General features: G+C 54.8%; 1 protein-coding gene across 2 annotated transcripts in view; it reads right to left on the bottom strand.

Moving 5' to 3' along the window:
• Positions 1–290: 290 nt before the first annotated feature.
• The window catches only part of TAFA5 (TAFA chemokine like family member 5), a 211,337-nt gene continuing 186,046 nt past the window's right edge, over positions 291–25,581 (bottom strand). The window contains exon 4 of one of the 2 annotated variants that reach the window (XM_082636088.1): positions 291–365. In XM_082636088.1, the coding sequence (XP_082492214.1) occupies positions 336–365 (30 nt within the window). In that variant the 3' untranslated portion in view covers positions 291–335. Of the gene's footprint in view, positions 366–15,663; positions 16,585–25,581 lie in introns of those variants that run through there. The other variant, XM_082636090.1, reaches the window with a different exon arrangement.

The raw sequence follows: 25,581 nt of genomic DNA, 5'->3' as shown, positions 1-25,581 counted from the left end.
GGACAAGTTAAGGATACTTTGATTTGGCAGAATAAGACAAGATAAATAGTAAAAGATATAAAGATTAAAAAGGAAAAATTTGACACTATTGCCAGATAATTTTGTGGTATCAACAGACATATTATTCAAAATAATAAGTGTAAAAACAAAAGGAATAAAGCCTTAATACATAAAAATCTGTCAAGCAGAAAATAATGCAATGATAGTAAAAGACAATCAAAAGATCTAAATAAATGAGTAGATCTGTTATGTTCATTTACGTAAAGTCTCAATACCTGAAAAATGTCCGTTTTCCCACATTATTCCATAAATTCAGTACACATCGCATCAAAATTCTAATAAGATTTTTGGTAGAGCTCGACAAACTGAAATTAAAACGTATATGTTTAGATATGTGGTATTTATAAACAGTTGATATTTACAAGATACAAATGCAACATTTACCAGATACACATTTATTCGAATTAATATAGTACACTCACCATGATAGATCATACAATGGGCCATAAAACAAGGCTCAATAAGTTTAAAAGGGTTGAAATCATACAGAATACTTTCTTTGGCCACAATGCAACTAATTTAGACATCAGTAACACTAAAATATCTAGAAAATCCCCAAATATTTAGAAGTTAAATAACACATTTCTGAACAATCCATGGATCGAAAAGAAACAACCAAGCAAATTAGAGAAATACTTTGAACAGGACGATAATGAAAACACAACAGACCCAAGTGTGTGCGATGCAACAGAACCAATGCCTGGAGGGAGATTTACAGCTTTAAATGTTTAGGTTAGAAAAGAAGAAAACCTAAAATGAGACATGCAGACTTTCATGTTAATAAGGCAGAGAACAGGAGGAGAGTAAGCCCAGAGCAGGAGGAAGAAAATAAGAAAGACAAGAGCACAGATCAATGGAGCAGAAAACAGACCGGGTAGGCAAGGAGGGACCAGAGGCTGCTTTGGGGCTGGTGGGCATCTTCTTTATCTTGACTGTGGGTATTAGGAGCTGAATTGTGCCCCCTCAAAATTCCTATGTTGAAGCCCCAACCTCCAATGCGATGGTACTTTGGGAGGTATTTTGAGTTGGATGAGGTCAGGAGGGTGGGGCCCTTGTCCTCTGGGATTGGCACCCTTAGGAAGAGACACCAGAGTGCTCTTTCCCTGTCTCCCTGTCTCTCTATACCTGTCTCTCCCTCCCTGTCTCTCCCTCTTTCCCTCCCTCACTCCCTCCTTCCCTCTCTCCACTGCATGAGTTCACAGTGAGGGGCAGGCGACCACCTGTAACCCCAGAGGAGAGCCCTCCCCAGGAACCCAATCAACCAGCACCTTGATCTTGGACTTTCCAGCTTCCAGGACTGTGAGAAATAAATCCCCCTTATTAAAGCCACTCTGTCTGTGGTACGTTGTTACAGCAGCCAGAGAAGACTAAGACAGTGGTGATGGTTTCAAGGGTGTGTGTACATGTCAGAATTCTGATGTGTTTGACAATAGTGTGCTTTAAATATGTGCGGTTAATTACACCTCAATCGTAATTCTGTAAAGCCGCTTTTTTAAAATCAAGCTCTTGGTTTCATTGCTTTTATTACTTATTCACTTCTTACTTCACTGATATCTGCTCTTATCTGTGTTATTTCTTTCCTCCTATTTACATTGAGTTTACTCTGCTCCTTTTTCTAGTTCTTAAGGAGGAAGCTTAGGTCAATCACTTCAGACTGTTTTCCCTTCCTAATGTAAGCTTCTAAAGCACTGCACTAGCTACATTGAAGAGATTTTCACTAGAATGTGTTTTCTCATTCAAGTCAAAATATTTAAGTTAATTTTATTAAATCTGTAAAATTTAAATTTCTTTTTTTTTTTCTTTTCTTCTTGCCCCATGGATTGTTTAGAAGGTATTTGCAAATATTCGGGAATTTTCCAGATATCATTTTCTGGTTGATTTCTGATTTAATTCATTTGGGGTCCGAGAACATATATTATATGATTTTCATTCCTTGAAACTTTTTGAGATTTGCTTTTTGTCCAGCACTTGGTCTGTCTTGGTTCATCTTCCATGTGTCTTGAAAAGAGTGGGTGCAAAATTAATTCTATAGTATGGCTAAAATTAATAAAGACTGATCAGATAGGTATGGCCACTTTTGAATAGAGTTTAGCAATTTAAGAAAATATAAGCACGCAGCCCTACCATGGGTTCCAGCACTACTTGGGGTCCACTCTTGTTTGGTGGAATATTCTAGAAATGTAATTAGGTATTGGCTGATCTTGTCTGGGTCCTCCATGGACTTACTGATTTTGTCTCTGTTTTATAAGTTACTGATGGTGGAGTAATGGAATCTTCATTTCTAATGGTTATGGTCTCTGATTTTCCTTTTAGTGCTGTCCATTTTGTTTCATGTACTTTGCATTTATTTTCAGGCACATATACATCTATTATTCTTTTATTTTCCTTCCATATTGCTATATTTTCCTGCTATATTGACACTTTATTATTATTAAATGTTCCTTTTTGTGGTACTATTCCTTGTCAGAAAGTCCATCTCGACTATTATTACCAACACATCCCCTCTCAATATCTCATGCCTATTGTCTGCATGGTATATGTTGTCCATTCTTTTACTGTGTGTGTCTTTGTGTTAGGGTTTGTCTGGGTAAAGCACATATTTTGTTCTTGCTACTTTATCCCATCTGCCAACTCTTGACTTTTGATTGGAGTTTCTTCTATTTGTATTTAATATAACTGTTGAGGTGCTTGGATTTGGGGGCCACCTCACTCTTTCTTTTCTATGCTCTAATCTCATGTTTGTTTCTATAGCCTCTCTTTCCTGCCTACTCTGGGGTCATCACATATTTTTAGCATACCACTTCAATTCCACTTTCAGCTTTCTAGGTAAAACTGCATTATTTCTAGAGGTTTCACTATGGATTATACTATGTTATCACACTCAATTTAAGGTTAATATTAAGTGATTTCTGAAAAAAAAATAGGAACCTCGCCATATTTTCTGTTTGTACCACAATCTTTGGGCTATATGCCTTTATACAGAGATAAATAAAACCTCTGTACATTTTAAACCCAATAATATGTATTCTAAAGAAATTATGAGATTGTGTACACACTTACACTTGTTTTTATTTATAGAATATTTTAGCATTTCTTGCACTGCAGTACTACTACTGGCAGGGAATTTTCTCAGCTTTGTTTTACTGGAAATGTCTTTATTTCACATTCTATTTTGAGGAATAGTTTTTCTGGAAATAGAATCTTTAGTTGGCAGACACTTTTTCCCTTGGACACTTCAGATTGTCTCTGCAGTGTCTGGTGTCTCTCTCTCTTTTTTTTTTTTTAATTGAAGTATAGTTGATTTACAATGTTGTGTTAGTTTTGAAGTATACAGCAAATTGAGTCAATTGTATATATATATATATGGGGGGGATTTTTTCAGATTATTTTCCCTTATAGGTTATTATAAAATATTGAGTATAGTTCCCTGTGCTATACAGTAGGTCCTTGTAGGTTATCTATTTTATATATAGTAGTGTGTGTATATTAATCCCAAACTCCTAATTTATTCCTCCCCCCTTTTCCCTTTGGTAACCATGTTTGTTTTCTATGTCTGTGGATCTATTTCTGTTTTGTAAATAAGTTCATTTGTACCACTTTTTATATTGCACCTATAAGCGATATCATATGATATTTGTCTGTGTCTGACTTACTTCACTTAGTATGATCATCTCTAGGTGCATCCATGATGCTGCCAATGGCATTATTTCATTCTTTTTCATGGCTGAGTAGTATTCCATTGTATATATGTACCACAATTTCTTTATCCATTCCTCTGTCGACGGTCTCACTGGTTCCTGTTGGGACATCAGCCATTAGTCCCATCACTGTACCCTCCATGAAATGCATCATTTTCTCTTGCTGTTTTCAAGGATGTCTCTTTGTCTTTGTCTTTCAGAGGTTTGAATACCATATGCCTTGTTGTGGTTTCTTGTGTTTATTCCACTTTGGGTTGTTGATTTGATGGATCTGTATGTTAATGTTTTCACCAGGTTTGGGGAGTCTTGGCCATTGTTCCTACAAATACTGTTTCTACTCCACATTTTCTCTTCTCTCATCCTAGGAACCTAATTTTCACTGATACTGGGCAGGTTCATATTGTCCCAAAAGGTCTCTGAAGCTTTTACAACTTTCTTCCATCATTTCTGTCCATTTTTCAGGTTGGGTCATTTTGCTGGTCTCTCTTCAGACTCACCAGCTTTCTCCTCTGCTGGCTGCAGTCTTCTGTTGAGCCCATCTGGTCAATTTTTTCAATTTATTTCCTGATATTGTACTTTCCTCCTGTAGAACTGCTATTCTGTTGTCTTAATTTCTTTGTTGAAATCCTCTATCTATTTACTCATTAATACTACATTGTCTTTTAATTATTTGGACATCTTTATAAGAGTTACTTGGAAGTCTTGTTAAATCCAACTGCAGGGCTGGCTCCGATTGGTTTCTACGTCTGAATTTTTTCCTGAGTACACATCACACATTCCTGCTCCTTTGCATGCCTGATAAATCTTGGTGGAAAGCTTGTTGTAAGTAGTATGTTGTGGGCACTCTGAAATGTCTGCTGTTTTTCTGAGGGTTGTCGGTTTTTGTTACAGTTGGCAATTATTTTGCCTGCCCTCAGAAACTGAGAAATCTGTCTTCCCCGAAGTGTGGAGCAGCTGATGTTTCTGCTTAGGGCTTTGTTTTGTGTTGTTTTGGTTTGCAGCTGTGCTTATTTTTCTCCTGACTCCACGTGTGCATCCTGCACCTATGTGGCCTAGTGCTCACCTGAGGATTTGGGCAGAGTTCATACTCAGGTTTGGGGGCTTGCCCACTTTCTGGGTCTCTGGTGTCTGTCTTCTTTGGCCACCCCGTGTTCCTCCTTCTGACACCTCAAGCCGGAGATGCTCCTGTCTCGGTGGCCTGGACCGTGCAGGTTGGGGAACGTCCTCGGTCAAAGTCATGGCTTTCCTAAACACATCATCACAAATAATGTCTCCAGTTTCTGCCCCACGGTCCTGTGTTGCGTAGTGGTCAGCCAGGGGCTCGGGCAAACCTGATGCTCAGCTCTGGATCTGGACCCATTGGTGCCCTTTGCTCACAAAGGTCCTCCTTACATTCCCTGCTGCACCGAGCTATGTCACCTGCTGCCTCACGTGCCAAAGCTGTGTTTTCTATCACCAAACCTGGGGTTTGGGGAGCAGCCCCAGGAAGAAAGCCACAAAAATGCAGTTCCTACCTGATCAGCAGCATTCTTTCAAAAGTAAATTCTTCGTCATTTCCTCCTGCCTTTATTCAGTGCTTTCAGAGGGCTGTGCTGGGGAATTGAATTCAGGTTGTGTAGCTGTTTTCTTGGGAAGAGTTGCCAAACTTCACTGTCCTACCATTACCAGCATCCCACCTCCCGTAGTCCTTGTCCCTTCCTGAACCTCCAAGCTTCCACCTGGGGTACTCTCCTTCCTGTCTCACCCTTCAGTATTTCCTGGAGTAAGAGTCTTTTAGCAGTGCGTTCTCTCAGTTTTCATTTTTCTTCAAGTATCTTTATTTTGCCATCGTTTTCAAAGTGTACCTCTGCTAGACATAGAATTTTAAGTTGGAATGGTTGACTTTTCTCCCCCAGAACTTCCAAAGTAACCCACTGCTGTCTGGTTTGCACAGTCTCGTTCATCCATGGCCCTCGTGCGTCCAGCACAGGTTCTGTCTGATGTTTCCTCTGCTGATCTCAGCTGGTTTCACGACGGTTGTCAGCTGGGCTTGGATGTGGCCTCATGTGTTATTTCGTCTTCCTGTGGCATCGTCTAGACTGGGTCACATGGTAATAGGATGGGACAGCATCAAGAGTGGGAAAACTCTAAGAAGCCCGTGCCTTTTAAATGTTTGCCTGCATCCCATGTGCTGTTGTTTGATTGGCCAAAGGGTGTCACATGACCAAGCTCAGCATCAGTGTGGGGACATGGGGGTGTGAGCCAAGGTGGCTGTCATGGCAATGATCCACCATGGTGGCCCCATGATTCCCATCCCCAAGGTCTCCTTCCTTTAGGGCTCCAGCTCATGGTCTGGGGTCACTCTCTGTCCCCTAGTGTGCCTGGTTGATTGTTCATCTGCATGTGTCCAGGGCAGGACATGCTGTACGGCTCCACTCTTGATGCTAACGGCTGTGATGCATGTGCCATGGAACCTTCCAGAACTCACAAGCTGGCTGGGAAACTTAAGTACAGAGGAGTCGATCCACGTTGCTCACAGGGCTACCTCTCCTTCACCCAGGGCCTGGCCAGGGACTGTTGTACCCTCCCTTGGAGCCTCAGCTGACTGTCCCCTCGCCTTTCAAATAGGACCTTCAGAAACATCCCAGCAGGCCACCCTCACATCCACACTGAGAGCCCCCAAGGCCCTGCGTGTGGACACTCAGTTTATTCCACACACATTTGAACGTTCACTTAACAGGTGTGGTGAGAGCTGACGGTCACCAGGCTCTGGAGACGCCAGAAAAGATGCAGCCTGTTCCCAAGGGTCTTTATGTCCAGGAGACTGGGCAGATGCACGTGACCCTTGGGCTGGGTAGAGAGCGGGGGAGGAGGACCCTTGGGGAGTCCACGTTTCAAGATGGGAAGTATCTTATTCCCTGAAAAGCCAAAAATGGAATCTGACCAGGAGAGCGAAGGCAGAGTTTAAAGAGGGCGTCAATCTGAGACACGTGAGGGGAAGCGGGTAAGGAAGCTGACACATGTGGGGCTGTAGGCAGCTTCCCTTCATGGGGGCTCCATGTCCTGAGGCTCAGCTGAGGCTGTGTTCTGGCCTTGAAGCTGTCTCCACGCCTCTCCTGCTTCTTGTTCAGATGCTCCGGTGTGGCTTTGAACCCACAGGATGCAGGTTGACCCACATAGTCTCTGTGCTCTGCATGCCTGCACCAGGGAGTGGGTCCTCGGCCTTGGGTGCTCGGGGGGTCTGTGGTCACCCTGATGGTCACAGGCCCACCACCCAGCTGGTGATCTGCTTGGGCCTGTCTCTTGGTGGCTGGGAGGATGGTCTTCTCTTAGAATTCCTCGAGCAGACAGGTTGCCATTCCCTTTATGATGATGGAAAGGGTTGAACAGAGCCCAGGAGATGATGCTTTGAATGGGCACCTTGTTTCTGTCAGATTGTGCTGGGTGTCTACGGCACAGCGCGTGGTGGTGATGCTGGGGGTGTGACCGTGGAATGTCCTCCATGGGTCCTGTCTGTGCTCTGCGGGGGTGGGGAAGCGACCAGGGTCCATACCCCGAAGAAGTCACATCAAGTCATGCCTGGCATGTCACCATAGGACAGGACATCACTCAGGGCCCGGTCTGGAGGCCGTGCCATGAGCCTCAAAGAAGCAGAGTGCAGGTCTAGACCGGATTCTCAAAAAGCTTGAGTGGGAAGGAAAGCAAAGCAGAGACCCAAATTTCGAATTTCAACCAATCCTAAAAGAAGGCTATTCTGGGTTCAAGGCTTTGTCTCAATCAGATGAGGTCAGCTTACGTCGTGATGGGCCCTGACCCCCGCATCGAGTAGCGGGGCTTCCCTCCCCTCCCCGCGCTGACCCTGATGGAGATGACATTTACCCATCTGCTTGGTGGGGGGCTGCCTTCCCCCGGCCTCCCCCTACCCTGCAGCAGAGTCTGGACCCAGCAGGGCTGACATTTCATCTGCTCTGTTCCCCGCCGTCCCCCAGCGCCAGGGCTCACCCACGCTGGGTGGGCTGCGGTGAAAGCACAGGTGAGCTGGTGAGTGAGGGATTCCTGTCATGGGGAGGGGAGTGCAAGGGATGCTGGTGAGAAGGGGCAGGACCACCAGAGGCGGCACCCAGGGGAGCGTCTGGGAGCAGGGATGGCCCCTTGGGGAGCGATGGCCACTGCGTTTGATTCCCCTGTGCCTGTTCCCTACAGCATCTTTCCCCCTTCTCACATTTTCTTTTCCTTTTTTGAAAAACCGCAGTTTCTCTGGAAGTCCACATCTGACGCTGCCGTCCGTGCTCCGGGGCTGATTCTGTTGCCAGACATTTCTGGGATCCACGCTCCTGGGTGCCCCTGCTCTTTGCCTTCTGGTCCATGGGACTCATGTTTGGGGGACATCTCAGGAGGGCCCTGAGTGGCCAAGTGGAAGGTGTGTCCCTGCAGAGGGATGCTGGGCTTGTCTCTGCCACCCACTGTGCCAAGCCAGGAGCACTTTTATGTCACTGAGACCCCAGGGAACCCCTCCTCCCCAAAGACAGGCCAAGCTCTGGGTCTGGGCCCAGGACCCCTCCTCCTGTGGACAACAGATGGGGCCTGACACAGACACCAGGACAATGACACACATCATGGACATTGCCACAGACACACACACACACAGACATTCACACACGCACAGACACACGCAGACACCTCCGAGTATCAGACAACCACTGGAAAGCTAATTTTGAAAACAAAAATTTCCCTGACAATCTGGCAGAGTAGGATCCTGCTAACATACACCCCAATTTAGTGTCTGAACACAATTTTCACCCACTGCTCTGGAACATTTGCATTTTTATTGCTTCCCCAGCAGGTATTTCCCTGGAGCCTCACTGGAAGGGCCTCCAGAACAGCACTGACCAGCAAAGGGAGGAGAGGCCCCGCTGCCCGGCTCTGGGAGCTTCACTCAGGACCTCACACCATCCCCACATGGTGGAGCCTCAGGGCATCTGAGCCTGGCTAACCCCCCACCCCCACCCCGCCCATGAACCCTCACACACCCATTACACAGGCTATTTCCCTAAAGGGATGGGCCATCTCCAGCCTCAACTCACCCCCGAGATGACCGAGGGGCTCTCACAGTCATAATTAAGGGGAATTTTATGAACCCCAAGCAGAAAACTAAGTTTAATTATTTGAAAGTCAGAAGCTCATTCTCTCCGGGCGACTTATGACAGTCAGCCTCCAGCCTTGGGGGTGAGATGGGGCTCCGATTTAGGCATTAAACTGATAACGTGACCAAATCGATTTCATTAATGGATCTGTCATAATCGCAGCTCATGATGGGAGCTCAGCACCAGGAACTGACCACAGCCCTTGAGAAACTGGGCAGGGGGAGAGTCCATCAAGCTGGCAGCCACACACGTTAACGATCCTGCTGCTGGGACCAGCTCTCCCCACGGCGTCCGCCCTCTGTCCCTGGGTCCCCTGGGGTTGCTCTTGTCCTCCTGCGTGCAGGGGCCCAGAGACCGTGGAGGCATCTGGAGGACCCAGGGCACCTGCTTAGGGAGGGTGAGTCACCGGGCCCCTGAGCATCAGGGACTTTCCCTGTAGGGACATCAGCATCCTCCCAATACGTACCGCACATGGAAACTACTCCTGGACGACGTGGATTCTGGGGACTTGTGTCCTGTGTTCATGCTCCCGACTCCTAAGCCCTGAGGCTTCTCTGCCTCCTGCCTCCAGCCATGGGGCTGAAGGGAGGCTGCAAAGGGCTGACGGGGCTCCCGCCACTGTCCGTGTCGGCAGGAGCCCTGGGCCCTGGGCTTTCGGCCCCGATGGGGCCCCTCCCGCCTCAGCCCCGTCAGACTGTCTCCCGGTGGGCCGTGTGCCTGAGCGTGTTAGCTGACGTGGCTTCTCTGGGGCGAGACGGAGCAGGCACGTGGGTCCAGGACTCTGCACGTGGACATGGAAAGCCCATCCACCTCTTTCGGGAGGGAGTCCAGGCCGCCTGTCTGCCCGGCTTGGTGAGGCCTTATCCCTCGGGAAAGGTCCTGGGAAGCCCCGGCAATGGAACCCCAGAACTGCAGGGGCAGCAGGGCCCATCCTTGGAATATGGGGTCCTGGGCCTGGACATGCCCGCTGGGCCGCAGCCCGTCACTCAGGGCAGTGCAGCTGCGCTCCCCGGACAGGGAGGGGAGGGCTTGTTCCAGGGTTTACGGCCCACCTCTGACTGAGGGCTGACCCTGCCAAAGCCTGGGCAGCGTGAGACCAAGCTCCCAAAGGAGCCTCAGAGGATGACTCTCCCCTCCCCTCTCCAAGGAGCGTCAGAACCCCTGCGGTGACCATGGGCTCGGCATGAGTCTCGGTGTCTCCCTGGCAACGGGAGCTTTTCCTTCCTTGGTCTTCCAAGAAGTGAGGCTGGGCTCAAACGGGAGGGTCGAGTTGTGAGGTTTGTGTGGAAGGCACCATTTCTACGCTTAGAGAGAGCTCATGACTGAAACGCTTGACCAAATTTTATCAGGCCCCCGGAGTCCTGCGCTCAGCCAGACCTGGCCTTGGGATCCCGTGTGCATTCTCGACGGGCCCCATCTTAGCTAGAGTCCTACTGAGTCAGTCTAGAGGGACCCTTACCTTCGCCGACGTGCCTACAGCGAGAACCCCCTGCCCACAGCAAGAACCCCCTGCCCACAGCAAGAACCCCCTGCCCACAGCGAGAACCCCCTGCCCCTGGCGTCTCCGGTCCTGGTGTCCCGTCCACTCTGCTCCTTGGCTGTAAATCCCCAGCCGTCTGCTGCGTTGGGAGTGGAGCCTGACCTCCCCTGTTGCCCGAGTCCTCCATGAAATCTTCCTGACCGTTTTCCTATGCGTCAGAGTAACTTTTCCTTAATGCTCACCCTCTGCAGAGCCGGTGGACTCTACGGTGGGGACACCTCCTCGGACGGCACCTGTGCCGCTTCCCACACTCACTTCCCACCTTTACGATGGGACTGGATAGTGCAGCTGGCCGAGCTGGGCGACTTTCAGGCTCCTATTGCCCCAGGGATGAAGGGCGATGTCACATGCAGGTCCATTGGGCGCTGCCCCAGCTGCAAGGGCCCCTGCCCACCACCCCACTGAGGAAAGAGACGGATTTCATCCCTGCAGCCCTGGTGGAAGGAATAAATGAGGTGACATCTGTAAAAGTGGAAAATTAATATTATTTTAAAGCAATTCCATGACCCTGGGCACAGAAGGAAGAAATAAAAGATATTTCAGATGCAGTGTGGCCCCTAAAGATGCCAATGACTAAATGGAGAAAATATATACGACCAGGAAACTAGACAGCCAGCCGGAAAGGCGGCACACGCATCCTTCAGGGCAACGAGACCGGGGGGGCCACCCCCATGTTCAGCAGGGATGCCCAATGCCCCAGGCTGGGCAGCGTGGAGTGGTGGCGGCTTGTGTGCTGGGCGATCAGGCCCTACCTTTGAGGCCTGGGGGGCGGCTGAGAGACAGAAAGACACACAGACCTCTGGAAACAGACCAGGGGCTCTGAGCACTCACCCACCGGGAGCAGCAGGGAACACGGGGCAGCGCTGATTCACCACCATCACTGCAGCTCCTGCAAAGGCCTGCACGCCGTCCCTTCTCTGGGAGCAGCCGAGCCCCGTCTCCACGTGGCAGTGGCCCCTGCGGGCAGGGTGGAGGGCGTGAGCAACCCCCGTGGAGTGGGCGCCTGTGAACCTTCATCTTAGCGTGTGTGGGGACGGCCAGCAGGTTCGGGTGGGGAGAGGAGAGTGCTGGGTGGGCACATGCGGGCACGTGTCTGCTGGGGGTGGCTGCTGTCCCCAGCTGTCCTGAGGTCCTGCACCTGCGCTGAGCAGCCCAGATGCCCGTCCCAGCCCTGCTCCTCATCGCCCCCGCCCTGGGCCTCTGAGCCCACTTCCTCCCCGCCCTCCCTGTCTGCCTTCTGTAGCCCTTCCCCCGGGGGCTCACCTGCCCCACTCTCTGCAGGAGCAGACAGGGGCCCCTCCCACACCCCACTATGGCCTTTCCCTGGGCTGGACCGACCCAGGCCACTAAGGGAGCAGGGCCAGCGTGCTGGGAACCTTTCTCAGCCCTGAAGTGGGTCCTCTCCACACACCCAGGACACTGTCACTGGTTCTGCTGGAGGCATGGTGCCCACCATCAGTCAGATCAGCAGGCCGGGCAGGACAGGCGGAGGCCAGCACCTCTTCTCGCTGAGCCCAGCACCCTGGGAATCTTCGGGAATCTCCCGGTCCTCACATTCCACGAGGGGGTTTCCAGAGAAGCACACTTTCTGTGGGCGCCAGCCACTCTGGGCGATGGTCAGCTCAGGACGAGGATGGCAAAGGGGTCCCCTCCCAGATGCCAACATGACAAGTTACTGTGGCATGTGGGACATCAGCAGGAGAGGCCTCGGCAACATGGGAGCTGCAGCGTCCACTGGGGCCAACCCACCCCAGGTGCCCTCTGGACCGACACGATGCCTCTGAGCATGACCTGGGGCTCCTGCAGGCTCCTCCTTGGACCCCTGACTTAGAAAGTGCCCAGAACATGAAGGTGACCGTGAGAACAGGCACGTGTACGCACACATGCACACACTACCTACACAGGCTTGCACACACATCCTGGCTGGCCAGTCCAGGAACTGACCATGGAGGCTGCGCCTGATCACTGTAGCAACGGTGACAGTGGGACCCACGAGAAAGCCCTGCTCGGACCCTGACCCGGAGCTGCACTTGCCCCACAGCCATTGCCTGCAGCCTGGGTTCACATTTACACCCTCGAAAAGGCAGAGCCAGGATGCAGGCCGACAGGTGGCCATGGAGACTGGCCGCTCAAGGTGGCCTCAGGACCAGGTTCTGAGAGATGGAGCAGCGCACGGGTGGCACTGATCACAGAATCGCCCCTAAATAAACACGGCTCCTATTCTCTAAGGACGACGTCCTGTGCGCCAGGAGAGTCTCGTGCCGCACGAGAACGGTCTCTCTTGATCTTCAGGAAACCTGGCGAACTTGGCCCAATTCCCTCTATTCCGCCAACGGGGAAACTGAGGCCCAGAGAATAGGCACATCTCAGCTTTGCTGGCAGCTCAGACAGGACTGATGCCCGATTAGCAGGGCGGTCACCCCCAGGGCCAGGCCGTAGGCCGAAGAAACGCTGCCCTCAAGCAAGGCTGTCCTGTAGGGGCTGCAGGAGTGGTCAGCCGGCAGTTGGGGAGGACGGTCTGAATCCTCCCCTTCCTGGGGGCAGCGACCGCGCCCGTCTCAGCCTCAGGTCACAGCAGGGCTGGGATGGGCCCGTGGAGGGAATGCGTGACCATCCATCCCCCACACAGGGAGGTAGACCTCACGTCTTTTCCCCAGCCTGGAGGTGGGCAGCAACAATGCCTCTTGAATTTGGTGGGTCAGGAAACTGAGGCCAGCAGCTCAGGTCAGCGAACAGCAGACGCGCAGCTTCCATGGCAGAGCCAGACTCTCCCCAGACTTGGGACGTCTGGCGTGGCTGGGAGCAGAGGAGGTGCAGGCAGATGCTGCTTCCCGCAGAAGCCTCTGCAGGCGGTTCCGGGTGCTTGCGTGTCCCCCGATGACGGGACGTCCCCAGCAGACACACGGGCTTGGGGCAGGAGGGGAGAGCCCTGTTTACGGGGAAGGTTGGACTTGGACAGGCGGACTGTTTGTTCCTGCAGCGCCACCCGACCCATCCTGACCGGTACACACCCTTGGATCTGGTTGGAGACCCGTGTCCGCTTTTATGAGCCCTGGTGGCCCAGAAGCTCTTTTCTTTTCTCTAGCTTCACGCATTTGTTTTTCCCCCTGCTTTGCCTAGAAGTCTCCGGAGTAGCGGCTCTGCGTGTGGCTCTCTGGTGGGCTGCTTCACCTCCTGCACACAAACCCCGGCCCCTTCCAGCTCGTTTCTCCCTGTGGACAGAGGGCGGAGGCAAGGGTGGGCCCCCCTCCCCATCAAGCTGCCCTGCCCTGTTTGGGTTCCATGGCAAAGCCCCCAAGCTGCTCCCTGAGGTATACCCCCCGGGGAAGGCCCTTTCTGGCAAGGGCACCCAGGCCCCCTCGAGAGGGGAAGGACCCACCTGGGGGTCCCTGTGGCAGCAGCTAGGTCTGCATTGTCCCTTTCCCTACCTCCCAGGACAAGCCCGGCTCTGTGCCAGAGGGCGGGGCTCTCCTTACTCCCTGTAACAGCTCCAAAGGCCAGTGAAGTCTCCTTAAATCAAGCACAGAACTCCAATGGCCCACGGCCCGCCCCCCAGGCTGCAGGTCCCAGGGTTGACATTTTATCAAGAGCAGTTGGAAACAGACAGGCAAGGCCTCCCCCAATCCACACATGCCTGTAGGTGATGGATTCTGAACATGCCAAAGAATGCTCTTTGGAGATCCGAGCGGATACCCTGGGGAAGGGGGTCCTTTAGACAAGGGTCTCCTTCTGGAGCCCTTGAGTGGGGTTCTGCTCCTGGAACTGGGGGCATGTGCGGGAAGGGCCTGGCTCATGGACCCTGCGGGAGGGCTGAATGGATGTGGCTGCCAACTTCCCACTGGCTTGGCCAGGAGCACACGGCTTCCCAGGGGATAGTAGTTACGGGCCAGACGCTGTCTACACGTCGGGGGCTGGGCTTCAGGGAGTATCCTGGGGGGTCCAGGAAAACCTGGGGGGCTCCTGACTGAGCATCATCACTGTGGGCCTGCCTCCCGGAAGAGGCCCTGTCACCACTTGTGCCCTGGGCTCTGTCTCCACCAGCCACGCCAGCGACAGCCCTGTCCCAGGACACCGCGGCCAGCGAACAAAAGCCATGCTTATCAAAGGAGTTTTTCTTTATTTTCATAATTTAGCTGAATCAACACAAAACTGAATACTGTAAAACAAGGAAAAAATGCTGTGACATATCAAATCTCCCAACCTCTGCCCTCGGAAGGTGTCTACACCCACTGTCAAAAGAAACAGGCGAGGGGGGTGGTGGTAGGGACGCTGGCGGGCAGCGCAGAGGTGTGCTGGGCCGGGTGACCCTCCCAGGGCCTCCCTCGCTGCCCCCGGAGTGAGCCTAGGCCGCGGAGCTTGGGGCTGGCCAGCTCGGGACAGCACGCTGTGCAGGCCACCTCCTCTGTGATGACAAATCCAAACCTCGGCCAGTCCTTTTACCCCAGGATACACATACCCATAAATTTGTGGTGACTAAAGGTAAATTATATACTCGTGGACATTGAAATGGGTTTTAAATAAATGGATTTTCTCTCCTGTCTTTAGTCTATGGGTGGCTGGAACAGCTTCTATATAGTTTCTTTTTTTTTTTAGTAGCATAGACCTAGCATAATACTCCTGTTAATTGGACTCTTAGGTAGCATACTTCAGCTGAAACTCAGGAAAATAAAGGGACCTGGCACAGGGTGGACAGGGGAAGGTAAAATGTAACTGTCCCTTATTCGTGGGCCTGGTGACCCCGCCTTGCAGGAGGGAAGTGGGAAGATGGGGGCTTCCCCGATCCCCCGCTGTCTCCACCCCCTGACATGAAGACTGAGAAAGAGCAGGGTGTCCGCTTGAGAAGACGAGGTCGGCCGCAAACTGCCCTCAAGTTGTATGAACGTGAGAGAGGTAAGAAAAAGGGAAACAAAATCCATTGGAAGAAGTGTGATCAAATGACTGGACACTCCCACAACAGAGCCCCAGGGGGCAGGGACCACCCAACCCAAACCCAGTAAAAGGCAACGGGCCTTTCCGCTGGCACCGGCCAGCAAGCCTGTGCCACTCCAAACCTGGTCCTCAGCTTGCTGCCCGCAGAGTCCTGCCCCTCGGCGGTGCCGGGCGCCCCTACATCCGGGGATGCTGGTCCCCACCCCCCGCTCACCCCAGAGACTTCGGGAACCCCCAGCCCCGGCCCACGTTTCACGACGGCCGGGGCTACCACATGAATTGTTAAATAGGATTTTCTACAAATATACAACATATAAAAACTGTTAAATATATAACTTTCGGCTTTGCAAAATACATTTAATGATCTCTTTCAAACAAGTGTTACTTTCGCTTTCTTTAATTTGCTTTCTGGAGCTCAATGGTGATCGGATGAGATAGCAGTCATGGGAGACCCGACATGCTCTTGGCGAATCCTGGATGATCCCACTATCGGAATGGAGCTGCAGAGAGGCGTGTTTAACTGGTTAAAACAGAAAGGGATTTTAGTACGAGGAAGTCCATCTAAGTACAGAGGAGCAGGTGTGCACAGCGGGCTGTGCTCCCGGCCAGACGCACCCGCAGGGTCCACGTGGGGACATCGCCGGCCGTGTGTCCTCCGGCCACATCCTCCGGCTGCTCAGGGGGCCCCGCAGCGTTCGTGGGGTGAGTGCCTCTCCAGCGTGTCTCTGCCCCCGTGCCCCCTAGTCGAACCCAGGGACTCTGATGGGAAGTACGAGTCCGCGACGCGTTAAAATAGATTTTGCTCTTTGGTCTATTGGATATACTGAAAGGATAAGAAAATAAAAGCGATTCGGACAGTCTGGGCACAAGGAGAGGCCACTTCTGCGCCCGAGACACAGTCCTCCCCGGGCCCGGCGCTGTCCTCCTCTCTCGGGCTGGCTGGGCTGCAGCTGCCTCCGCCTCCTCGTCTGCGGCCGGGAGGGTGGCCAGGCCAGGTTCCAGGGACGCCCGGTGGCGCAGCCCTGCTGTATGTCCTAGGACTGACTCCTTGGGGAGGCCAGACAGACTCAGCTCAGGCGGCCGAGGAAGCAGGCTGTCCTTGAGAGGCTAGAGAAGCGGAGGGTGGGCGGGTGGCGGAGGGTGGGTGGCATCCACGACCGACTGAGGATTGTGGCCTCTCCAGGGAGCCAAAGTCACTCCTGGGGCCCCTGTGGGGCTGCGTTTGTCAGGAGACCTGAGGGGCAGAGAAGAGAGCCGTCAGCCTCCGCAGACACCAAGGGCTCCCGTCGGGCAGGGCGGGAACCCAGAGATCGTCCACGAGGCTGGCCTCGCCCGGACAGCACACTTAAAAGATGCCAGCGGACTTCCTCGAGGACAAAAACTAGATCTTGGACCCCAGTGCTGGAGGAGAACCCTACGCTTGTCACAGAGGGCAGCCCGGGGGCACCCCCTTCCTCTGGGCTCTGGGTGGGACCCCGCCCTTGGCCACGATGGGCGGCATGCACTGGAGCTCCGTCAGCAGCCAGTGTGAGCCGCGTGTCCTCTGCCCCGTGCTGGCCAGGGCCTCGGGTCTGCGTTGCATCCAACTGTTTCCCTAACCGTGTCTTGCACTGTGCCCTGTACACAGCAGGTACTGCATAACTGCACAGAGCAGAGTGATGGAAACACGTGTGTCTCACCCCTACAGAGCCCCTGGGAGGCTGCAGAGCTGGGGTGTTCGTGCTGGTTGATGAGGCCCCAAGCACCCACACCCAGTACCCCAGAGTCCCAGGAGATGCGACACAACAGGCCAGCTCACAGCCGTGAAGTGATGTGAGGGTTCCAGCCACTGCTCGGGGGCAGCGGAGATATCACCTATAAAGTGACGGAGACAGGAAAGCAAGGAGTGTGGTTTCCACAGAGCATCACAGCCTCAGGTGGTGGGACCCGTGTCCAGCAGCCTCCCGTCGCATGTCCCCGCTGGACCACTGGCTCCCTCGTCCCCTAGGGTGGCCCCAATTTGAGGCAGGGACCCCGAGGCCTGGGGTCCCACAGACAGTATCCTGGTGGCCACTGCCTTTTAGGACCCTGGACCTGGGTCAGGCACATGGGGCTGCCCTCCCTGTACCGACTCCCGGCAGGCCCAGCTCTGCAGGGAGTGGACGGTGTTCTGGGGGTCCCACACACGCCATGGGGATGGGACCAGCGGATGTGATGGCCCGGGTGGGGCCTCTCCAGATGTGCTGGGGAAGACCTCCCCCAGAAAGCCCCTTCCCTCTCCCTGCGGCTGCTTGTCTGCCTCCGGGCTGGTCCCGCGTCTATCCCATCCGGCCTGAGCCCCGACCCTTTCCCACATGCCTGAGGCCCCGGTCACACTCCCACCAGGCCCCGCCCATGTCGCAGGCCCCTGTCCCTGTCACACAGACCACACCATGGCCTCCTGGCTCCTCCCGAGTCCTCAGCCACCGGGTTTTGTGCAGGTTGTCCCGCTCACACGGGCCCGCTCCCCAGGCCCCACCCTGAGGGCCTCACCCTGCCCGTCTGTACCGTCCTGTCCTGCAACTAGCCGTCGGGGGCCGTGAGCTGGGCAAGCGTTGTTGACATCTTCACTGTCTTCCCTCGGTGACCGGCTCAGGGGGAATGTGGACTGACTGCCTCTGGCCTGCCCTCTTCCAGGACAGACAAGGCCCCTCCCCAGGTGGCTGGGCTGCACATCCCACCCCAGCTCTGACAGCGCCTCGGCACTGCATTCAGAGCCCCTGCAGGGACCCTGCTCTCTACCTGTGGCTCCCAGACAGCAGCCAGGAGCCAGGAGGAAGAGCACCTGCCGGACAGGACTCAGCTTGCCCTCCCCTCCTCCAAGCTCGTGGCCCTGGAACCCCGAGGCCGGCACAGCGTTCCAAGGAGCAGCTTTGAGAACCTCAGGTTTCCCGGAGGCCCCCGCCGGACCGCGCTGTCTCATCCCCAGCTCTGTGTGGAGCCCGCACACGCGGGTGCCCCGAATGCATCAGTGGTGAGGGGGTGCTAACTGGATTTAAGTGTTTCAGGCCCAAGGACACCTAGCAGGCTGATGGCAGAGCCGGACCAGAGCTGAGGGTGTCCAGGGAGGGTCAGAGCTCTCTGTCCCCAGCCCCAAGGGACTCAAGGCTGCCTGAAGCTCCAGGTTGGCAGGCACCCACCCTCTCGGCAGGACTAGGCCCCCCACGGGGCTGTGGAAGCAGGGCTGCTGTGGGACCCCAAGGCCGCAAGCACGCGTCCAGAAGTGGCGGAGGCCCAAGAGAACCTCCACGTGCAGTTGCGGGCGTGCGTGGGCTCAGCCCTCGCTCTGTCTCTGCTGACTGAAGCCCAGCCCAGAAGCGGGAGGGCACCGGGAGCAGAGCCCGGGCACAAGGTATCTTTGCGGGGCGGGGGGGCAGTCACCGTTCTGACCACCGCAGGGTCCTAGCTGCAGATCTCTCTCCGCATCTGGCCAGCTGCCTGCTCTCGGCCCAGGGACCCTGCCCTGACCCCAGTGGACGCCTCCAGCCCCAGCCTTTCCAAGCTTGGCAAAGGCCTCCTTGCATGCCATGCTCGACCCAGGAGTCCAGGAGTGGTGGTGACCCTCGCCTCACTCGGACCTTGCAGGCCCGCCCGTCCAGGTCCATCGCCCTGCTGGCCATAGCACGTGGCAGCCGTCCCCTCCCCGACCTGTCCAGCCACGTCCATGACGGAGACCATCCAGCACAGTCACTCACCGGCACCTGAGGGGTTAACCAAGAAAGGATGCACTGATTCTACTTTTTCTACCTACAAAATTGTATAAATTCTTATTTGCAGAGAAATGGGGAAACATATGAGTATAGAAAGAAAATAAAAATCCATCCACGTTTCCATATCAGAAGATATTTGGATTAATTTAGTGTATTTCCTTCACACCCTTTAAAACATATACATGTGGGGCTTCCCTGGTGGCGCAGTGGTTGAGTCTGCCTGCCGATGCAGGGGACACGGGTTCGTGCCCCTGTCCAGGAAGATCCCACGTGCCGTGGAGCAGCTGGGCCCGTGAGCCATGGCCTCTGAGCCTGCGCGTCTGGAGCCTGTGCTCCGCAACAGGAGAGGCCACAACAGTGAGAGGCCCGCGTACCGCGAAAAAAAAAAAAAACAAACATATCCATGTGTACGATGAGGGCTAGGCTCCGTGTGAACGCCTGCATTGTTTGTGAGAGCAGGTCGGCAGCCCGTTCTGGGCGATTGGCAATTCCTGGGCTGCACACGTGCTCACGGGGCCCCCATGGGATGGACTCCCAGGGACCCGGGCTGTCTCAGTGCCCCCCGCGCCCCGCCTGGGGGACTGCTTCTCTGCGAGCTGAGATGGCAGCGGCTTCACGTCCTCCTTAATTCGATAGAAGAGAAGCAGGATTTGGTTGAGGGCTCATCTTCACTTCTCCTGATGACCAGAGGAGTAGAATAATCTTGCCAACGTGGTCCCCGGCCACCCGCACCGGCCCGTCTTGTCAGTTCATCTGCTCAGGTCTTGTATTTCTTACTGATCTGAACAAGACCGCGTGTATAATCTCAGCTGTGCCCATGTGTACAGGCCAGGGAGAGTCCCAGGCACGTTTACTGTAGGCCTGTCTCCCAGCTTGGTCCACCCTTAGCTTTCATTCATGGTGCATCACACACAAGGAGGTTTTCGTTTGGGGGGAGTAAGCATGGCTGGTGTTTCATTAGGATGCCCTCACGGCTTGAAGCAATGCAGTCACTACATACGTTCTAGTGATTTCTTACAGTCACAGGTGTTTGCCCCTGTAGGTCCCCCATCCTTGGGGGGGTCTCCACTTTCCTCCACGCACCCTGGTCTCTGGTGCTTCCTGCCCCTGGTGGGTGGGTGGGGAGGGATGGACACAGGCCCCTGTCTTCTCTGGCCAGTCCCCCAATCAGGCCAGCCTAGAGACAGAACCCCTGAGCCCAGCGGGTCTGGAGGGACACAGAGGCCCATCCAGCTAACTTCCTAGCCCTGGATGTCTGCTTCCTTCTCCTGCCAGGCCCAGGCTAAGTGGGGAGGGAGGCAGGCCCAGAGCTGCCCGGAGAGGGTGGGCTGTCACCGGACCCCCCAGGCCAGATCTCAGACACTCTCTGAGGCCTCTGTTGTCAGACCCTGGGCCTGGCCTCCCCCGGCACCTCCCTGACCGTCAGGAACGGACAGGCAGCCTGATGTCTGCAGAGGCTGTGCTCGGATGGGACAGAAGTCCCGACCCAGCCAACAGCCGAGTGGTGGCTGCCAGCTTGTCCCCAGGCCTCGTGACCAGAAAAGAGGCCTGGAAGTCGGGTTTGCAGCCCAGAAGAGTAGTCAGAATGGCAAGAACAAGCTCCAGCAGAGCCACACAGGCTTTGGAGAAGCCAGCAGAGCCCTTCTGGCCCCAGAGAAGCGTTTCCAGCTGGGGAATCACACGGCCGAGGCCCATCTCGGGCCTCACAGGGGTCCCCGCTCAGGGCCCTGTGCTGGTCCTCACAGCTCATTGGAAAACCAGCGCTGGCTGGTCCCTGCAGGCGGCAGGACGTTCCCGTGATCTGAACAAGACCACGTGTATAATCTCAGCTGAAGCAGCCCACAGGTCTCCGGCACCCTTCCCAGGGAGTGTCTTCTCAAGACAATCGGCCAGACCCTCGAGGACACCCAGGAAGCAGCCCCTGCTCTCCTATTTGCTGCCCCCTGCCTGGGATCCTGAGCCCCAGGGATGACCAATGAGAAGTGAGTCATGTCTCATCCACGTGGCCCTTACCTCCCACCTGCTCAGGGACACGCAGGGCCAGTGACCAGGACCCCGGGCCTGGCGGGACCATGACAGCCACCTGGCCGGATGCTTGGGCTATGTCATGAGGGCCCTGCTGGATCCCTGTCTCTGGAGAGGGCATCCAACCTGGGGTCCCCTCCCCATCCGTGCACCTGAGGGCCCAGGACGCTGCCTCGGGTCAGCAGGTGGTGTCCTCGTGGCCATGTCCTCCCCCTCCCTGGTGAAGGCTCCCGTGTAGGGGTTTCCCTGCTCCACTGGCCCCAGGAGGATTCTCCTGGGGATTCTCCTGGGATTCTCCCAGACCTGCCTGCCCCCCTGGACAGTCCCACTAAGCAGCCCTGTGACTCCAACCTCAAGCTGAGCTTGATCAAGAAACTCGACGTGGGCCCCAGCTCCTCGGAGGGCCCTGATCTTTGCCAGAGCTGGCCTCCTGGAGGGCACCTGCTCATCCTGGTTATACATTTCTTATGGGTCGGGTCTGTCACTGCACTGGGGGTCTCCCCAAACCCCCGTGGGTTCCTTCAGGGCCGCGGTCACCTCCCTCCCCTCTGAACTGGGCAGTGACACCCGCTCTGAGCCCCTGTCTTGCTGACCATGGCTTGATATGCAACATCGCCCAGACACCCTTTGACCACATGGCTTTAGGACCTTCTACCCCAATGGGAACAGAGGCCCAGGGAGGCAAAGCGGCTGGTCCCAGGTGACTGACAAGGCTCCACACCCCGCTTTTGCTGCCAGGGAGCTGTCCTCAACTTTCCTTTCCCCGCCGGAGGGGCTTTCTGGGAGCTGCACCCAGCTTCCTGAATCCCAGTGGTCAGTGCCGCTGCTCTCCTGGTGTGCGAAGCTCCAGAGTGTCCTGGGGTCGCAGCCTCTGTGTGACCCCCTGGTGTCCCTGGGCCTGGAAAGCAGCCGGCACTCAGCAGGCTCCAGCTCTGCGCATGGCCGTCCAACACCCCAAGGTCATGGGCTGCATCCTCGGGGTCTGTAGCTGTTTCTCTGGGACTCCACCCCCGAGGTGGACAGAGCTGGCCTCCGGGTCACCTCGCCTTGCACGCTGGACACACGACAAACTGACACAGGAGCCGGCCCAGCACTGCCCACGTTCCCTGCGGTCACTGGGCTCAGTGGACATAGCCTCTCAGTCAGTGGTGAGAGTCCCAGGAGTGTTTGGTCTGAGGATTGAGCTGTGGACACACCCAGGGTTCCCGTCCAGGGCAGAGTCCTTCCCGCCGGCCAAGGAAAGCACATCTTCCGAGGTGACGAGGAGGTTTTCCTTGGTATTTGGATGCTCTAAAGCATCGTTTATAAAACAAAAGGAAACTTTCCAGCCCTGTGAGTCCCCTAAGTGATATTCCCTCTTCCTCTAAAAGTTTCCATTTGCCTTTAGGGTCAGGATGAGTCTTCTGTGTAAAGAGCACAATGCTCTGGACTCAAAGCCCCGAACAAAAGGTTCTAACGGACACAGCGGAGACGTGGAAACTGCGGGGCAGCGAGATGACCATGGCCTGCGCGAGAGAGCTTGACCACGAAGGCTGCTACCACGGAGAAAGTAAAAACAGCCTGGGGAGAAGCTTCTGGAAAGGCTGTGCATCATCCCATCCATGCCAACCAGCCATGTGATGGAGTTTCTGGGACCATTTCCTGACCTTATCCGGCCAGTTCACACCCGAGGAGTGTGGCTAACTGACTCCTGAGCCTGCGATGTCCCAGACGCCCGAGGAGGGAGGGCACACGATCGTCCGCAGAGGGGTCCTGGCTGCTCAGACACGTCCCCCTCTGCCCTGCTGTGAGGGAGGAGACGACCAGCCACCTGGAGACCCAAGGGCCTGTGAAAACTCGCACTGGCGTCCAGCGCGCAGGATGGGGGATGGGACAGAGATGTGGCACCTCGAACGGCGGGGCTGGTGACAAAGTGGGGGGGGGCAGCACGAGGGCCAAGGCCTGGTCTGAGGATGCCCAGCATGAGATAGCAGGGCCCCAGTCCCTGCCCCGCCCCTCGAGCACCAGCCCAGCTGCCCCGGATGCACCTGTGTCTTGTCACTGTGGCTGCCTCTAAGGACCTCTGTCCCCCACCCAGTCTCCATCACTGCTCTGCCCCCATCTAGGGGCTGCTAAACGCCAAGAAGAATGACAACTATGCCACCTCCTGATGTTTAGGGGTCCTTAGTAGGCAAGGAGTGGAGGGCCTCGTCTCCTGGAGCCCACAGCACAGCAAGGTCACGTGAACTGCCCCCAAACAGGGAGCACACCCCTGATGACATGGGACATGCACGGCCCATGACGCTCCGGGGAATCTGCGGGGCTGAGGGCTGCGGGTAGTGCCTGGCGGGACCTTGCTGAGCCAGTTCTGAAGGGCCAGACCACGACGGTGCCACGTAGGAGAGAAGCCGGGGAGAGGATGGAGCGGGGCAGGGGGACGGGGGAAGCCTGGGTGGGGTGCTGAGGGCCCTCTCAGCCGGAGGGGCAGTTCCGTCCCTGCTCTGTGGCCTCAGGATACGTCCCCTTGTGCTTATGAAGCAGCGTGAAGTGGCGACCCCGGCCCTGCACTAGGCAGGGCAGACGGGCACCTCTGTGCATCATTACCCTCGCGGCCCCGCCAGGGCCCGAGTCTGGAAACTCCAGGGCAGCACAGCCAATGGGGAGGTGCCAGGTCTGACCCCGGGACCCCCTCCTGCCATCCTCACACCGCAGCCCTCGCTGGGCTGATGGAGAGCCAGCAAAGGCTGGGAGGACCGTCTGGAGTGAACTGTAAAGAGGCAGCATGTCTGGGTGCTCACTGACCTCCCCCTCGCAAAGCGGGCCCTGCGGGTCGGAGGACAGGAGCGGTTCAGTGCCCGCTTACCCAGGGCGAGGCTGCTGCCACAGACCAGAGGGTGACTGAACCTCAGGGGATAAAGGGACAAGGGCGCAGCAAGTGCCAGCCAGGGGCTCAGCACTGACATGGGGGTCCCAGCAGAACGAGAGGGAGAAGACATGAGAGCAAGAGCTTAGGATAAACCCGGGGACGGCCAGAACCACCACAAGCCCCTCACCCCGCACCTGTCGTAAGCTGCTTCTCAGCCTTTATGGATCTGAACAGGGAGCCCGAAGATGAGATACCAGCTCTGGGTGTAGCCGGGCTGCTCCAGGCATCTCACCTGTCTTCACCATTAAAACACCCGCCACTCAGTCACCGCTAGGATGCAGCACCTGAATGTGAGGGACCGGGGGCCAGGCAGCAGATTGCTCTAACCAGGGCATCAAGTGATGTGGGATGGCACAGACAGCGCAGCCCTTCTGTGCCATGAGGCAGAGAGCTGAGGGAGGAGGATGGGCGGGAGCTGCCAGGGCCCTCTGGGGGAAGGTTTGTGTTGTTCTATTTAGCTTTTATAGACAACCAAACTGGAGTGTCCTTACTTTAGGCAAGCTGATAGCTGTAATAATACATATTTATTGTTTAGCTAAATGGTCTAGCTTCTCTTTCTAAAAAAAAAAACAGTTTCTTGATTCTGATGTGGGAAAATTATATATCTATCTTTACAACCATTTATTTATTTTCTTTGGCTCGTGACTCGTTCTTGGAGTCTGTCTTCTGAGAGAAGTTTCTAGAAAGTCTGCACCAGGCTGGGTCCCAGTGTGGTGGGGTTCTGAGGGGGGCTGGGTCCTAGTGGACCACAGTTTCTATTTCTGTTGAGCTGCCTCATTATGGACAAGCTGTGTTGTTTCCTCCTCCAGGAGGGAAGAAAACATTCTGGAGCCTCTGGTTTTGGATCAGGAACGCTAGGATCCAAGTCCAATCCTGATACAAGGGATGGCTCAGGTTACAAGGCCCCTGTAAAAGGAGGAGGGGTGACTGAGAATTCATGCCACCAAAGCAAAATCACCCCTGAGCCTCGAATTCCGAACAGGGGCAGATCAGGGGCCATGCTGGGCTGTCCCTGTGATGGCAAATTCACCCTTGGCTCTGAAGGGTGATCAGCAAGTAGCCATTAACGCAATGATCCAGACCCTGTTTACTGGATGGTCCTGTGGTGAGTGACCGCCCAGCACACCCTTCATCAGGGGCTTTATCAACTCCAAGGACCTTATCCCCAGCTTTTCTGTGATGAGAAGCCATATTGAAAAAAAGAGTTACAAAGGCCTCAGAGATGCTGGGGGTTGATTAAATGCCCAGTGATACAAGGGTCCCAACAAAACTGACAACAGCCTCCATGGGCATTTGAAAAAGAACGTCGATGCAAGTGTGTGCACGTGTGTGGAGATGTGTGCATGTGAGTGTATGTGCATTTATGTGGATGTGTGTGCAGGTGTGTGGAATTGTGTATGTGACTATGTGTACATGTGTGTGCACGTGTGTACCTGCTGGACAACTCCCTGCCCGGCCCTGAAGGCCTATGGAGGGTCGTTCTGACTCAGGTCTCAGAGGGGGCGGAGGGCTGTGGTCCAGGACCCTGGCAGCAGCTGCCTCCCTGGGGTCACCCCAGTGTGTGTTTCCTGCC

The sequence above is a fragment of the Mesoplodon mirus genome (genome assembly GCF_964341445.2).
Source record: "Mesoplodon mirus genome assembly, chromosome: 11".
NCBI classification, from domain to species: domain Eukaryota; kingdom Metazoa; phylum Chordata; class Mammalia; order Artiodactyla; family Ziphiidae; genus Mesoplodon; species Mesoplodon mirus.
Note: the sequence above shows the minus strand (reverse complement) of the source record. Positions and strands in the feature narration are given on the sequence as shown.